This window comes from Engystomops pustulosus, chromosome 6, assembly GCF_040894005.1.
Source record: "Engystomops pustulosus chromosome 6, aEngPut4.maternal, whole genome shotgun sequence".
NCBI lineage: Eukaryota > Metazoa > Chordata > Amphibia > Anura > Leptodactylidae > Engystomops > Engystomops pustulosus.
The window spans coordinates 156,213,159-156,231,001 of record NC_092416.1 but is presented as its reverse complement, the minus strand read 5'-3'; the positions used below and the strand labels follow the sequence as shown (position 1 = coordinate 156,231,001).

At 42.3% G+C, this 17,843-nt stretch overlaps 1 protein-coding gene across 1 annotated transcript; it reads left to right on the top strand.

Moving 5' to 3' along the window:
* The first annotated feature begins 1,460 nt into the window (after positions 1-1,460).
* On the top strand, positions 1,461-12,371 carry LOC140065990 (uncharacterized). Its single transcript, XM_072113554.1, has 5 exons — positions 1,461-1,623; positions 1,708-1,752; positions 7,051-7,383; positions 9,187-9,332; positions 10,626-12,371. The coding sequence occupies exons 1-5, from the start codon at positions 1,461-1,463 to the stop codon at positions 10,743-10,745; spliced, it is 807 nt and encodes a 268-aa protein (XP_071969655.1). The 3' UTR covers positions 10,746-12,371.
* The last annotated feature ends 5,472 nt before the right edge of the window (positions 12,372-17,843 follow it).

The following is a 17,843-nucleotide window of genomic DNA, read 5'->3' as shown; positions in this document are numbered from 1 at the left end:
TAATACCTTTAAAAAAAAATTAAAGTATGCCATTATATCGCCATATTTACACATCTGTAACTTTTTTATGCTGTGGTGTAGGAATCGGTTTGAGATCTCAGTTCTGGAGCGGCACATACCTGACCGGATCACAGGCGCTATGTGCATGCTCCATGCAACAACGGCCAGAGCCAAGATATCAGCTGGACTGGGCATGCGCAAGAACTCCAGCAAGCCAAAGAGTGATGTCAGATGGAGGAGGCGGAGTTGGCAGTAGAAATAAGCAGCAGGGGGCGGGATTGCTTGACTGTATGGTCAAGCTACCCACCTCTTTGACTACTTCTTGGGCAAGAATAAAAGTTGATTTTGGAGATATGAAGCAACATTGGCCACCTATAAAAACCTGTTCAGAGTGGTGACAGGTTCCCTTTAACAAGGTGACGTAGAACCCCCTGATGAAAGGAACAGGTGAGCTGTATTGAGCTTCTTTGCTCTTTCTGTAGCAAATCTCATGTGTGTGATATCTAGAGCAGTGATTTTCAACCTGTGTGCCGTGGCACACTAGTGTGCCGCGACACATGGTTGAGTGTGCCGCGGGGAAAGTTCCCTGAACTATGGTGCCCCTGTGTAGCGCTCCCGCCGCGCCCCCGTGTTTCTGCCCCCATACTTACCTACAAGCCCCGCGACGGCGATCCGCCTATTTTCTGTAGCTCCTGCTCTGCACGGCCCATGTCACGTGACTCACGCGACCTGACGTCAGGTTGCGTAAGTCACGTGACCAGAGGCGCGCGGTGCAGGAGCTACAGAAGGTGGGCGGATCGCCATCAGGAGTGAAGGTACGCGGAAGAAGACATCAAGGGTAAGTATATAAGGTTATTATTTGTATAGGGAAGGAAGCTAGGGTCTTTTAATTAGTAAAGGGAGGCTGCTAGGGTCTTTTAATTAGTAAAGGGAGGCCGCTAGGGGCTCTTAATTAATACAGGGAGGCCGCTAGGGGCTCTTAATTAGTAAAGGGAGGCCGCTAGGGGTTTTTTATTAGTAAAGGGAGGCCGCTAGGGGTTTTTTATTAGTAAAGGGAGGCATCTAGGGGTTTTTTATTAGTAAAGGGAGGCCGCTAGGGGTTTTTTATTAGTAAAGGGAGGCCGCTAGGGGTTTTTTATTAGTAAAGGGAGGCCGCTAGGGGTTTTTTATTAGTAAAGGGAGGCCTTTTATGACTGTTTTAGTGTAATTTTGTGCTATTTTGGTTGGTGGTATGCCCCAGGATTTTCTAAGTATAAAAAGTGTGCCGCGGCTCAAAAAAGGTTGAAAATCACTGATCTAGAGTATAACCAGAATGATGTCAATTTTCTCTGCCAAAAAATTATGTAAAACTTTAAAGCATTTCAATGCAGCTCTTGGAAAGTGAAACATGAAAAATCATTGTATTTAGAACTCATGAATTTTTAGAATTCTAAAAGAAGAGACTGAAAGTTGCCGATGACATGTTGAGAGGAGGAGTTTGGGGTCTATATGATAAGAGATCTGGCTGTAACTCAGTAAGTTCCCAGCCGCCCCCTATGAGAGCTGCATGTTCTACAGAGATGATGATGACAATCTTCCTTTCTCTCCTGATCTTCAGCCTTGCTCTAGACATCTGTTTTACCGGTACAGTATAGTATATGACATTATATATAATATAGGACACTTACATATACTTTCAATGTTATTTCAATTATGTTTGTGAATTAGGAGTGCAACAGCAGTTGGTCAATGGAGAAGGCGATAAAAGATCAGGTATGTAGTTACTTAAGGATACATACACACGACCGTAGGGAGACGTATATACGGCCGCAAGCTTGCTGCGGTACATAAATCCCCCATAGGATGGCAATGAGCGCATGGAGCGATACGGTGCAGTACACATGTGGCACCAAACCCCTCCACCCACTGGGAAAAGATAGGACATGTGCTATATTTCCCTGTGTTATGGCGCTGTGCATAGCTATGGAGAGGGAAGGGGTCACCACTCCTCTCCATCGCTGCGAACATATGCACACCCGGCAGGCATACATTAGTGTGAATTTAGCCTAAGGGTATTAGAAGAATTGGTTGAGCATTTTAGTATTTGTAAAATGTAATGTTTATATGTAATATATACTGTATAGCACTACCTGCAGCATAAGACAACAAACTTTTCAATTAGAAAAATTGATTTGTAGATGACATTTATTTCCCATTAATACAGGCAGTCCCCGGGTTACGTACAAGATAGGTTCTTTAGGTTTGTTCTTAGGTTGAATTCTTATGTAAGTCGGAATTGTATATTTTATCATTTTAACCCCAGCCAGAATTTTTTTTGGTCTCTGTGACAATTGGATTTTAAAAATGTTGGATTGTCATAAGAACCAGGATTAATAATAAAAATGAATTGCAGACCCATTTAATAACTGTTATAGATGTTTATTGTAGTCTGGGGCTAAAGTACAGCAAATTACTAACATCCAGAGGTCCGTTTGTAACTATTGGTCGTCTGTAAGTCGGGTGTTCTTAAATCGGGGGGCCGCCTGTATGTACAATCTCCCCCCATCCCATGCTTCTTTGTACTTAATATCCCAGATGCTCTGTCTAAAAGCTTCTGGAATTCAGATGGAACATGGAACAATGATTATTGTTGTATAGACAGGTATTTTATAGGAGATATTCCCATTGGATTTTGTGTAAAATAGGCAGAACAGACCGAAACTGCGTGGACCCTTATCCCTTTCCTGACCAAGGGTCATTGGTACCTGAATGTCCAGGTGATATTTTTTTATTTTTTATCTATTTTACATTTTTTTCAGACTTTAGCTTCAGTTTCTTCAGAGAAATGACCTAAAATGTGAAAAATGTGGTCATTTTTCCCATTTAAGTTGTATAATAAACAGCAAAATTTGCCAAAATATGTTCAAAAAATGTACGGCATCAATCCGTCGCCCTTCCCCACGTTCAGCTACAGATGCAGGGAGTGCATGTACTTCTCCAAACTGTCACCTCTGTCTTCCTGCATTCCTTCTCCATTCTCAGCTGACACCATGGACGGGGGACACCTTAAACAGCTATATTCTCTGACCAGAGGCACCAGGAAATAAAGTTCTGGTGACATATACTGTAGAAGAGGAAAATATTCCATCAGGATTAAAGGGGTTGTCCACTTTCAGTAAATAATTGATATTATTTGTGTAATGAAAAGTTATACAATTTTTCAATATACTTTCTGTATCAATTCCTCATGGTTTTTTAGATCTCTGCTTGCTGTTCGTCTCTACTTACTTCCAGTGTAAATAATCTGTCCATGGTGATGTGATGGACATGCAGGTGCACGAGCCGTCATTATCATACATCTCCTATTACTTTCTATGATAATAACGGCTCATGCACCTGTCACATCACTATGGACAGATTATATCCACTGGAAGTAATTAGAGAAGCTTTCTATGGAAGTACAGCAAGCAGAGATCTAGAAAACTTGAGGAATTGAGTATATTGAAAAATTGTGTAACTTTTCATTACACAAATAATATCAATTATTTACCGAAAGTGGACAACCCCTTTAAATCCTATTAATGAGAAGACTCTCCTCTTTAATAGGACACCAGAACTGTGTTGATAAGTGCCACAGTTCAGAATATTTAGCTGTTTGAAGTGGGTCACTGTCCTGATGTCTATACACATCATATCAGCAGAATGTATACAGCCATATGGCAGACATAAAGGGGTGAAAGGGTTTTTATTATATTCTAAAAAAAAATGCATAAAAATAGCCTGTACCTGATCGCATGGCAGATAAAGAATAATAGTCTTTCTATAGTTCTGTGTAGGTCCATGATTTAAATGTTGTCAGAATTGTTATGGATTGGATTACTGATGTAATAGACTACAGGTCCCATGATGATGCTCCTCTGTTATATAGGGTGACGCTTTAATATGGGCTCAGCTGCTGAGCCTGAGCTCTGCTACTCTGCTGCCTAGAATGTAATACAGTCCTTTCTCTATAAACAGGGGGGTATGAGAAAGTGAGGGGGTAAAGGGAGGACCAGAACCAAAATCAGTATGTTTGGCGGGAACAATTTAATGTGTATGAATTGTCTTATCTCTGGTAGATACACAGGAAAGAAGGACGAGGCAGCAGGGAGGGAACATAATGCTAGGTATATAACATAACAATGTACAATGGCATCTAGGTCATTTTGAAGCTCTCTGCTGTCACTGCTTGGATTAGCTCTTGAGCTCTGCTCTTCCACAAATAGTGTCCAGAAAGAAGTAGCATGTCCTATATTCCAGGTGGAATTCTAGCAGGAAATTTTTGGAATATAGGAATTATATTCCTGATCCCTGGATTTTGAAGAGTTTTTTTTTACCCTGATTTTCTAGTTTAAATCAATGATAAATCAGAAAGTGTATTTTAAACAATTTGCACAATGCTCTGTAGATAAGTAAAACATAATTAACCTTTCTTTGACCCAAGGGACTTTGGTGCCTAGATTTCCAAATCAACATTTTTGGTTTTGAAATCAATGTTTCAAGGGTTAATAAGTGTTAGTAAACACTTTTTGATTTTTTTCTGTCATATATTGGCTTTTCTTATGGTACCAAAACAAAATCCATTTCTTTTCAATGGAATTTGTATGTGATTTGACAAAAACACACAAAAATTGTAAAGAAAATATGGATTATGTAAAAAATAAATAAATAAACACAAATAAGACTTGGAATGGAATAGTATGTGTGTAATAAAATATTGCACATGTATACCATCGGTGGTGTATATGAACCCTCGGTCTCCATCATCCTTCCTTGGTTGAACTTGATGGACATGTGTCCTTTTTCAAAAGTATAAACTACGATACTCTGAAAATATGGCTGAGGATGTGCTGAAAATTTTGATCATTTTGTTTATTTGTGTCTGAACACTGGCTTAGCAGTCTTGAATGAATAGCATCACACCCATCAGTCTCCTGAAAACTCTGCTCTGTTCATGAACAGTTAACCTGCCATTATTGACAATATCTCTTTCCACTCTTATTGTTGCCGTGTCAGAGATCTGACCCAATCACCTTCTGGACCGAGGGTTTTGTTTCTCATATAAGATTCTGTGGATCAGTCCTCTTTCCCTTCTATAGTCTTAGTTCTAGTAACCTGCTGTTTTATTCTGTCATTTCTGTATTCTGGTAGATTGACCCTTTGCCTGTTTCTTGACTATCCGTTTGCCTTGCAATTTGTACTGCATTGTCTTCTTGGTTTTGGCCTGCTTTTGGCGACTATCCCTATCTGTTAGTATTGTCTTGTCCTTGTCTCTGTGTTTGCACTTAGGGACCATCGACTAATTGTCTACCGACTGTCTAGGGTAGGCTGAGGAAGTAGGCAACAACAGCTGATAAAGGGGTTTTGTCTCAGGCTACAGTTACAATAAATGCTGCATGTTTGTATCTTAACATTGGAAATATACAATGTTTCCAATCCTGTATGATGTGTATTATTATGTGTATGGTGAGAATTACTTATAGTGGGTGTATATACAATAGTGATAAACCTATATAATGTGTTTTTCTGTGTATGTGGTTAGTATTAGTCATTCATACATACATGATAATCTGGTATTGGTTGCAGCTGAATAATTTGCTATGATTTTTCACAGTAGTTTCACAACTCGTCTGAGGATTTTTTTACATTAAGATCTCACAGCACGTCTAAGGTTCAAACAATATCAGGTTCAGCAATGTGGTTTAAGAATTTTCCCTGTTCTGCTCTACATTATAGGGTTATGGAGAAGGGGTAGCACTGGGTAATGAAGAACATTTAGCACTCTTCCAGCTTTCAAGTGGTTTTCAATACGTCTTAGCTTTCCTCATCAGTCGGTGTATAAAAAGGATCTACAGAAACTCTAATAAGTCATTTTTAATTGACTTCTACCACCAGGATGAAGGATTGCAAACTAAGCACACTGACATACTGGTGTGTATCCCCTCTGGCATAATCCTCTATTCTTTAAGGTTCTTATGCCTTTGTTTAAAAAAAAAGGGGGTTTTAAAAATTATGCAAATTATCCTGAGGGGCTCAAGGCTCCATTAACACCTATGGAGCTCAGAACCCCTCAGACTCATTTGCATAATGTTGTAACCCCCCCCCCCCCCCACAGGGCATAATAAGCTAAAATAATTGATCCTGCCAGAGGGGGAACACACCAGTTTGTAAGTTTACTTGGTTTAGAATCCTTCATCCTGGTAGTAGATGTAGTTTAAAATTGATGCAATCTGATATATGATGAGAAGATTACTTAGACCTAGAAAGATATAAATCCTTATGTAGATTCCATCCTATGTGAAGTATATGAAATACTTTAATACATTTGTGTCCCCAAAATAACCTATATCCTACCCTGTAATATTAATACCTTTATGTTTGGTATATTATGGTCTGGACTAAAAATAATTCTTTATCAGTCCATAGGAAACATGGAGACCCTCATATCTGGTTGTCTTCTGAATAACTTCTATGACCCCTCGTTGGGTTGAAGTCTGATCCCACTCGAGAATCCTCTGGTACTTTAATGGGCCAGTCCAGTCCATGTATTTTGTTCCACAATTCATAGCTCTTGCGCCCTCTGTACACTACACAGGCAAACTGTGTTTTTGGTAAATGTCGTCATGGGGACCGACAATCCAAGCCAAGATGGTGTCACCGGATTTTTACTGCCACCGTTGAAAGGATGTTTGCTGCAATAAAACATATTAGCTGGAGTCTTCTCTGTACTTACATCTGTTCCGCTCTCGTCTTCGGAGCTCCTGGTCTCTCTGTTGGCCTTGTCGCCGATGGGATGACCATGTAATAAAGATTGTATCTTTTTGCTCGGTGAATAAGAAGACCTTCAAATTCAGAAAATATTTTTGGGAGTTAAAAAGTCTTTTTTTACGGGATTTTTTTTATACATTTCATTCCACCAAATTATACTAAATATTATACTAAATTTTGTCATGAATTGTACTTAATGACAATAAAAAAATAATATTTTTTGCCTTTTTATCCTATTTAACTTAATGTTCTATTTTCTCTTAGGAGATGAACAAGTAGCACAAAGACCCGATAAAATAGAAGCGAACTCTGGGGAGACCGTAAACTTCACGTGCACTGTTTCTGGAATCGCAATAGAAGTAGCTACTGTCAGGAAGCGTTTTACCAAAATCATGAACGCCGAGAAGTCCACTTTTAAGGTAGATTCCATCTATGAGGATCGTCTGTCTGGTTCTGGAAGTAGCACAAGCTTCACTGTAACATTTAGAAACCTCACAGTAGAAGATTCTGACATTTATCTATGCAACGTATTAACAGTGAACAAAAAAGAAATCTACACACATGGAACTTTACTTATTGTACATCCAGCACCAAATGGTAAGTTCTTGTAATTTGTTTCCTATCTTACAGCCATTGCATGAATTAAAGGGTTTCTATGGTCATAGGAACTTGCTAGCTTGCTGAGTGGTGAAGGTCTCAGTGAGAGAAGCCCCCGGATCAAGATAATGGGTACCCCAGTTGCACCCAAGATGGCAGGTGCAGTCAGTTGCGCATGTGCCGTCATCTCCTCTCATCTCTATGGAGCTGATGGAGATACACTAGTGCGGCTACCCTGGTCATCTTGGGTGCAATGGACTCCCGTTATCAAGATCAGTTGGGGTCCCATCACTGGGCCTTCTACAAATCAACAAGTGATGAGGGCCTAACTTGCTATCACCGGAGAAACCCTTGAAAGTCAATGTCACGAATGCAATAAAGTTATTTAAAACCTATTAAGGTGGACCGGGTGGTAGGTACATCTATAGGATGTGAGGATAGCCCTTTTAAGGTTTAATTCTCACGTCCCCGCCATCTTTTTATAACTTTTATTTCCCTAATATGCTAATTTTCTAAAGAGGCTACTGGGTCGTGGAGTAGCCGGAGCTGAGGCTACACGGCGCGGCAACTCCACGCCCCAGTAACCTCTTTGATCCTCCTACTAGAAAAAGGAAAGTTTAGAGCAGCACAGCAACTCCGGTGGGTGCAAGTCCGTAAGTCCCCAGGCAGGGGGACTGCAATATAAGGTTTAGGAAGAGGCAGCACTCCAAAAGGTAATTTCAAAAAAGTGGGGTGTCTTTATTCCATGTGCACATGGAATAAAGACACCCCACTTTTTTGAAATTACCTTTTGGAGTGCTGCCTCTTCCTAAACCTGATCCTCCTACTAGATATCTTCGGCAATCAGCTATGAGGAGGTGCGTGAGTTTTGCATAATTGTTTTAGAATAAGCTATTGGGGAAGATGGGTCATATCATATGATAAAATATACCCCACTCCAGGCACCAGCCAATTCTACTGGGGCAATTCTACGGTAGGGTCGGTCAAGCGTTGAATTGTGTTATAGCCAGGGACACTTTGCAACGAGGTGGCAAAAGGGGTTAAATAATTCCTCCCTGTCCGCCAGGAATTATGTATATTTCATGGCTTGTGCATCAGGTTTCAGGCATGTTAGCCCTGTAAATCTGACAAATATCTAGCTAGGAACGGGATGTTTCTTATAGGATTTAAACTATGCAAATTCCGCATAGACCCAAATTCTGCAGAAACCAACCTATTTCTGGTGGTGACAGAAACTACTGCACCTACAATTTGAATAGTTTTCTTAAACCCACAGGAAAAAATATTTTATATAAATCCCATCCACTATTACACTATTGTAAATCACTCAGGGTTTACTTCACCTAGCCGGAAACAGAAGCAGCATGAAGGACATCATATAACAGTATGGGACAGTATTGATGTAAATAAAGAACTTAGGGTGAGATAGAAAACTTACTAGCAGCTGCAGGTACCTTTGTGTGTATCTTTGCTGTTTTCTCATTCAGACCTTTCTACTCTTCCCCTCTCTGTTGACTGATAAGTAGAAATGAATTTTCTTTAAATATATTTATTACTGAGTCTCTCGCTTCTTGCTTGTACTGTGGTTGTATGCAATATTATGTTGCTGTGTGTGGACTTACAGTTCTGTAAAAGAAGCAAGAATATTGGTTATAAACATAAAACCTAACATAACTGGGGGGAACTAGGTAACAGATTTCTAGTAATGAGAGAGAATTAAGAAATCCACAGTTATCGTTGTCTGATAATTATAGTCTGGTACCAAGCACCTTTATCTTTTATTTTTTATCCTCTCCTTTTTAGCACATGAGAATAAGAATGCATTGGAAGAGCAAAAGGACACAACCTGCAAAAATACTTCATCCTCTCACATTCCATATATCATCGTGATATCGGTTATGCTTGTCCTATGTTCCGTTGTTTTTATGTATATGAAAATCAAAAAATCAGTAAGTAATTTAATAATTAAATCTTAAACATAATAAATACCTCATACGTATGGACTCCACCTCTAGAACCCATAACTAACCTGATAGGCCTCTGTCTATAAGCCGCGAAGTATGGACAATTGGCCGCAAATGGGAGAGCCAAGAATAGCCGAGCTCTTCAGTTCCCATAGACTTGAATGGAGAATTGCACGTTTGCCCCATTCTGCCTGGCCATGATAAGGGATTCAGGGAAGTCCCTGCTTTGAGGTGCATGTCCTGTGGATATTTCATTGGAGAAGTGGATAGAAGAGGTTATTTTTCCTGTTTCTTTGGGCCAAATGTATCATAGTTGTGGCGCACTAGTTCCACTTGTGCACCTAAATGAGGCGCATTGTTGAGCCTGAATTATCACAAGCTACAAACATCTGGGATGAGTTGAGTTCATGCCTCTTATTACTCACTTGTGAGTCTCGATTGTGCGACTACACTTAATTTTAGGCACAATCTTTTATTCGGGCACTTACATGTGATCCTCCTACAGACTCCCCTCTGCTCCTCTCCCGCACCCCAGCATGAAAATGACCCTCGCAGCAGAGCCCAGGTGTGTGACAAACTGCACCCAGTGATCTCCTCAGCAGTGGTTTCTCCTGGAGGGGATCCCAGAGTGCTGATCTTCTGCTGCCCCCCTTGTAATTCTGGCCAGTATCCTCCTCAGACACCAGTGTGGTCATCCTGCTATACGGGGGACAATTCTCTGTACTGTCTCTTCCCCGCACACTTCTTTTCTATCATGCTCTGAGCTGCTGCTTTTACAGATTATTTGTAAATAGAAGCTCATGAGCTATAAACAGAGGCTGCATGTAGTGTAAACACTGGCTGAGCTCTGCTGCTGTAATATGCAGGTCATACTCTGCTCTGCAGAAGAGCTCAGTGCTTCCTTCTCAGTCATTGCCACCTTTGTGCTGGAGTGTTTTTGTGCCAAAATTGCACCTAAATAAAAAAAATTGCTAACAAGGAATCTTGGAGGGAAGCTTCATCGTATTTTATTGATCTGGATGGTTTGGTCAAACCTTCAAAAGGCCTGGACCCATTGATTGCTGCAAGTGATGCTCCAAATTATTCGCTATTATTATCTATCTATCTCCTATCTATCTATCTATCTATCTCCTATCTATCTATTTATCTATCTATTTAACGTCCATCTATTATCTATCTCGGCATCTAGCGACTACCTTACTTGTACAAATTTTGTTTAAAAGGCTGTAAAAAATTCTTGGCAAAAGAAAGTCTAATGATATCTTTTATTTTGGACAGAAAGAACAACATAACTTCAACCACAATACGTATGTGGATATGACACAAACCCTCCGCCGCAACACGATGGGAAATTCTTTCATCTATAAGCACCCTCAAAATGGAGCTATTTCAGCATAATGGGATTTGAGGCACCACCAACCTTAATCAGCAGATCTGACACATAGGGCACATACGTTAAACGTAGCTACACAGTAATAGAACTGTTGGAGTCTCTGGATAGTTCTGTGACCATAGTGTTACCAACATATAAGCAACACTTCTTATAATTTGCTAAATGGGTCATTTCCGGTAACATCCTGGAGCTATGCACGTTCCCCTAGTTTCACCTCAATGACAGGTACTGTAAAGAAGATCTCCGTTTTCCCCTGCTGGGTCTCTTACAATACAGCAGAGCGGCGTTGTGGACAAATTTGTACATAAATGTACAATGGGAAGAACAATCCCTTCCCCTACAAGATAGTATGGCACAGCTCAGTACTATGTATGTATGATGATTACAAGGCATTGGCTAAAATGCTGATCTGGCAGGATGGCCAGTGGTTGTCATATGTAGCATACTGCTGAAACTCGGCTATAGACCCTCTAAGATGCCACAGTCAATGGTTACCATAACATCTAAGGGGTTGCTCGCTTTGTCTGTATTAGTGGAGCCGATGATCTTTTATAATACTCAGAACTTTATAAAGGCAGCCACCATGACTGTATTCAGATTGTTTTTTAGCACATTAGTACTTTAGTATATTCGATTTGGATTCAAAATATCACATAATCTACTGCTGTAATGAGCTATAAAAAAGAATAAACATAAACAATAAAATAAAACTTAACTATTTTTAAATACAAACTTTAAAAAGGCAATAAAAAGCTTATTTTTCAAAAGTTTGTCAGATTTCCGCCCTTTATGCCACTTTGGGCGTGACAGGGCATGGAGTTGGATGGGAGGGGTAGTAAAGCCCTGTCACCCTGTAATTACTGTAGTCTCCTCTGGAAAACCAGTAGAGACTAAAGTTGAAATCTCCACCAGGTCTGAGATGGTCGACCTGGGAAGAGATTGCTTCTTACATAGAGGCCCGAGCCTTCTAGGAAATCTGGTTCAGTGCCCCAGCGGGGGAGTGAATTCAAATTCAAAATGGCAGTCTTAATAAATGCCCCCATTGTGTATAGTGTAAATAAAAAAATGATGCCATGAATTACATTTTGGTCCCCTTCTCCGCTTTCTGTCATTCCAGTACTATATGAGAACAAAGCCTGTTCGATGTAAGAGCACTGACATACTTCATAATTAAATGAAAAACCTTGTACAGGTTGTCCCCTACTTAAGGAAACCCGACTTACAGACGACCCCTAGTAAAGACAGACCCCACTGCCCACTGTGATCTCTGGTGAAGGTCTCTGGATGTTACTATAGTCCCAGGCTGTAATGATCAGCTGTAAGGTGTCTGTAATGAAGCTTTATTGATAATCCTTGGTCTCATTACAGCAAAAAAATTAGAAACTACAATTGTCACTGGGGCAAAAAAAGTTTTGTCGGGAGCTACAATTATAAAATATACAGTTTCAACTGACATACAAATTCAACTTAAGAACAAACCTATGGAACCCATCTTGTACATAACTGCCTGTACTTCATAATTAAATGAAAAACCTTGTAATTTGTCTGCCCCCTATTGTACTGTATATAAATCTAGAATTCTCTTCTCAGATATTTATTATTTTTATAATCTCTTTTTATACTTTTTTAAATGTTCCTGTACAAATAAATTCTAATTTCTGCAATGATTAATGACTTGCGTTTTGGCTTTATGTAAAAAATACCTTCTTAGTTACCTTGAACATAATGTACAAAATAATAATGGCAAACAAATTTCACAAAAATATAGTAGTGGGTTGGACGGAAGCTTAACCCCTTAACGCCGAAGCCACTTTTCACCTTCCTGACACGGCCCATTTTTTCTAATCTGCCCTGTGTCACTGTAAGTGGTTATAACTTTGGAACGCTTTAATATAGCCAAGTGATTTTGAAATTGTTTTCTCGTGACACTTTGTACTTCATGTTAGTTTAAAAATTTTGGTGGTATGTTTTGCATTTATTTATTTTAAAAAAAAACAGATATTTGGAGAAACTTTGGAAAAAGTCTCGATTTTTGAAATTGAAAATTTCCTACTTTTTCCATACGTAGTCATAACAGCAAAAAAACTTGAAAGCTAACATTAACCGAATGTCTGCTTTATGACTCCATGGTTTTTTATGCATTCTCTCATTTTTGTAGGATCTTATGGGACTTTGAACTTTAGGTACGATTTCTCAAATTTTCATAAAAAACACAAAATCACACTTTTGCAGGACCTGCTTAGATTTCAAGTCATTTTAAGAGTCCTAAATAAAAGTAAAACCACATAAATTACCCCATTTTAGAAACTACACCCCTCAACGTATGTAAAACAGCTTTCATGAAGGTTGTTAACCCTTTAATTATTTCACAGGGGATAAAACAAGATCGGATGCAATTTTGAAATTCACATTTTTTTGGCTAAATGAATGTGTTTTTCAAAAAATGTATAATGAATGAGTATAACAATCCCCCATATGTGGTGGTAACCTGCTGTATGGGCACACGCCAGGGCATCGAAGGGAAGCTGCGCCATTCAGAGCAGATTATGCCTTGTCCCTTTTTATTGGCTGTACAATCTTTATTTTTTGGGAAATTTGGACAAATAAGGGCTTATTTTTTGCGACATTAGATACACTTTACAAATATTTCATTTTAGTGGGTCATTAGCTTATTGATGAGATTTTATTAACTCTTAAAGGTATGTAGGAAAAAAAATTGTAAATTTTGGTTTCCTTTCTTCTTGTATTTTTCTGGGGTCATTGACCATACCATAAAAATAACATATTATCTTTATTCTATGGATCACTCCGGTTATGGTGATACCTCATTTATATAGTTTTTTTTATATATAGTTTTACAATTTTACTGAATACAGAGAAAATCTCATTTATTTTTGTATCGCCATCTTTACGGAGATATAACGCTAATATTTTTCGGTTTACAGAGCTGGTTTAGGGCTTATGTTTTGTGTGTTGAGTTGTTCTTTTCAGTGATACCATTTTGGCGCACATAACTTTTTTGATCACTTTTTAGAACAGTTTTGTGAAGCGATTTAATGAAAAATGTACATTTTTAGCGAGTTTTTCGGGTTTCGTTTTTACCGTGCTCACCAAGCGGGTCCAATAATGTTGCTGAGTTATTGTATAGATTGTTTCAGACGCGGCGATACCAAATATGTGGGTTTTTTCTGATGATTTTGTGTTTTTTTTTACTTTATTAGATATGTATAGGGAATGTTTGTGTTTAGGGGACTTTAACTTTATTTAATTCATTCTTTTTATTAATAAATGTTTATATGAAGTGTTTTTAAATATTTTTTTTACTTTAACAGTTTGGCTTGAACAAGTAATCCTCTGATCGCTTGTTCAAACTATTCTGCACCTAATACAGTGTAATACAGATGTATTACACTGTATTATGTAACACATTGAGCATGCTGCCCATGCTCAGTGTGTCACAGCCAGGTCCTGGCTCCCGAAAGGCACAGAAGGCAGCACCTGGCTCCCGGAAGAAGCTGCGTACCCCGCGGGGGGTCCTGTTTAGCGCACCAGACCCTTGCACGCCACGGTCACACGAGACCGTGGCGTCTAAGGGGTTAATGCCTGAGATCGGAGGAAACTCCGATCGTGGGTACTAGAGACGGGTGCCAGCTGTAACATGAACGGAGCCGGTACCATAAGCATGACGTAAAAATACTGCAAATTGCGAGAAACGCACCTCCCTCAATGCAGTATTATTACGTCAAATGTCGGGAAGGGGTTAATATAAGTTGTGTCACGGGTGCTCCCGCGATCCAAGTCTTGGTGTGCCCCCGGAGCCCCTACACAGCTGAACTCACCTGTGTCCTATGTCCCTTGAGCGTGTGTTCCCGTTCCCATCTGCCTGGACCTCCCGTTGCTGACCCCGGATTAGACTTGACGTGCATCTCTGCCACCTGCCCTGACCTTGTGCCTGGACCTGACCATGACGCTGTCTCCTGCTAAGGTACCTCGACCTCGGCTGCCACTGCGGGCTAGTCGCACCTGTGAAACGACCTGGTGGCACCCTGCCGCAGCAAAACCATCCTGCTTTGCGGCAGGCTTTGGGGAAGACCAGGTGCCACTTAGACTCCGGTCCCTGGTGTCGGCTTGTACCACCTTCCGCAGGGTCCAATGGATTCACGTATCACGAATCCTGACTAAATTTTATTCTCAATTGTAATTTTTTACATTGAAGCATTAAAAATCAAAGCTTGCTATAAAATTACCATTTTTTAAAATGATTGTTATTTGAGTTTTATCATTACATTTATACATAAACCAATATGTTATAACACATAAGAAGTTACATCAGATCACATTTCTATGTCATAAGGCCAGGGCCGGCTCCAGGTTTTAGTGGGCCCAGGGCGACAGAGCCCTAGTAGGCCCCTTTATGGGCCGCCCTCCAGTAGTCACACTGCCCCCCCATCCCAGTGTACACATTCCGCCCCCCCTCCCCCTGTATACACACTGCCACCCCCTCCCACTGTATACACACTGCCACCCCCTCCCCCTGTATACACACTGCCACCCCCTCCCCCTGTATACACACTGCCACCCTTTCCCCTTGTATACACACTGCCCCCTTCCACTGTATACACACTGCCCCCTCCCCCTGTATACACACTGGCCCCCTCCCCCTGTATACACACTGGCCCCCTACCCCTGTATACACACTGCCTCCTCCCCCTGTATACACACTGCCACCCCCTCCCCCTGTATACACACTGCCCCCTCCCACTGTATACACACTGCCCCCCTCGCCCTGTATACACACTGCCTCCTCCCCCTGTATACACACTGCCACCCTTTCCCCTTGTATACACACTGCCCCCTTCCACTGTATACACACTGCCCCCTCCCCCTGTATACACACTGCCTCCTCCCCCTGTATACACACTGCCACCCCCTCCCCCTGTATACACACTGCCCCCTCCCACTGTATACACACTGCCCCCCTCGCCCTGCATACACACTGCCTCCTCCCCCTGTATACACACTGCCACCCCCTCCCCCTGTATATACACTGCCCCCTCCCCCTGTATACACACTGCCCCCTGCCCCTGTATACACACTGCCACCCTCCCCCTGTATACACACTGCCCCCTCCCCCTGTATACACACTGCCCCCTCCCCCTGTTTCCTCACTGCCCCCTCCCCCTGTATACACACTGCCACCCTCCCCCTGTATACACACTGCCCCCCTCCCCCTCTATACACACTGCCCCCTCCCCCTGTATACACACTGCCCCCTCCCACTGTATACACACTGCCCCCCTCCCCCTGTATACACACGGCCTCCTCCCTCTGTATACACACTGCCACCCCCTCCCCCTGTATACACACTGCCCCCTCCCCCTGTATACACACTGCCACCCTCCCCCTGTATACACACTGCCCTCTCCCCCTGTAGACACACTGCCCCCTCCCCTGTATACACACTGCCCCTCTCCCCCTGTAAACACACTGCCACCTCCTCCCCCTGTATACACACTGCCACCTCCTCCCCCTGTATACACACTGCCCCCCTCCCCCTGTAAACACACTGCCACCCCCTCCCCCTGTATACAAAATGCCACCCCGCCCCCCTCCCATGTATACACACTGCCCCCCCTCCTCCTGTATACACACTGCCCCCTGCCCCCTGTATACACACTGCCCCCCGCCCCCTGTATACACACTGCCCCCCCGCCCCCTGTATACACAGAGCCCCCCAGTAAGTAGTGTGCCCACAAAGCCCCCCAGTAAGTAATATCCCCCACACACCCCCAATAAGTAATGTTCCCACACAGCCCCCCAGTAAGTAATGTGCCCACACAGCCCCCAGTAAGTAATGTCCTCACACAGCCCCCCAGTAAGTAATGTGCCCACACAGCCCCCAGTAAGTAATGTCCTCACACAGCCCCCCAGTAAGTAATGTGCTCACACAGCCCCCCCAGTAAGTAATATCCCCCACACACCCCCAATAAGTAATGTGCCCACACAGCCCCCCAGTAATTAATGTGCCCACACACACCCCAGTAAGTAATGTGCCCACACAGCCCACCAGTAAGTAATGTGCCAACACAGCCCCCCAGTAAGTAATGTGCCCACACAGCCCCCCAGTAAGTAATGTGCCCACACAGCCCTCCCTGTAAGTAATGTGCCCACACACAGCCCCCCAGTAAGTAATGTGCCCGCACACAGCTCCCAAGTAAGTAATGTGCCCACACGGCCCCCCAGTAAGTAATGTGCCCACACACAGCCCCCCAGTAAGTAATGTGCCCGCACACAGCTCCCCAGTAAGTAATGTGCCCACACGGCCCCCCAGTAAGTAATGTGCCCACACAGCTCCCCAGTAAGTAATTTCCTCCACACAGCCTCCAATTTTCTCCACCCTCACCTCACTGATGCAGCTCCGTGTGGTCACTGCTTTCCCCGGCAGGTCATGTGACCATGACATCATCACAGGTCCTTCAGCCTCCGATGCTCCAAATGTTCTCATCAGGATCTGTGTCTGTGAGAGTGGGAAGGAATCTCCCGGGCCTTGGGAGATCCAGTACCCCGGGGCCCCGGCACTTGCCCAGGTTAGCCGGGTGCTGGCGCCGGGCCTGCATAAGTATATTTGAATACTGTTTTATATGACGCAACTACTTAACAGACATAAATATGTTTGTATAAAATTACCATTTACAAGGTTTTGAATATTTATGGATTTTGCTAATTATATTTAACCTTGAATTAATGTTAAAGGGAACCTGTCACCAGCTTTTCCCCTTTTGCAGCTACAAAAAGGTTCTCATAGCAACCTTGTAACTAAATAGCACCCTATTGCAGGGCAAAAGCCCTACACTACAAGTCAAATGGGGCATATACAACTTCGAAGAGTTAAGCCACTCCTCTTGCCCTCAATCCCTCCTACTTATCTCCTATTTTCCTGCGCCTGAGCACTTGGGTAGTGATGGGCATTGAGCGGCAGAGTGGGCGTGCATGCGCGGATTCCCTGAGTACCGCTCTCACTGCTAGCATTGCTAGAAGTAAACCACGAGCATTGCGCCGACACAGGAAATCATCTGGCCAAATGAATGACGTCACTGGAGGCG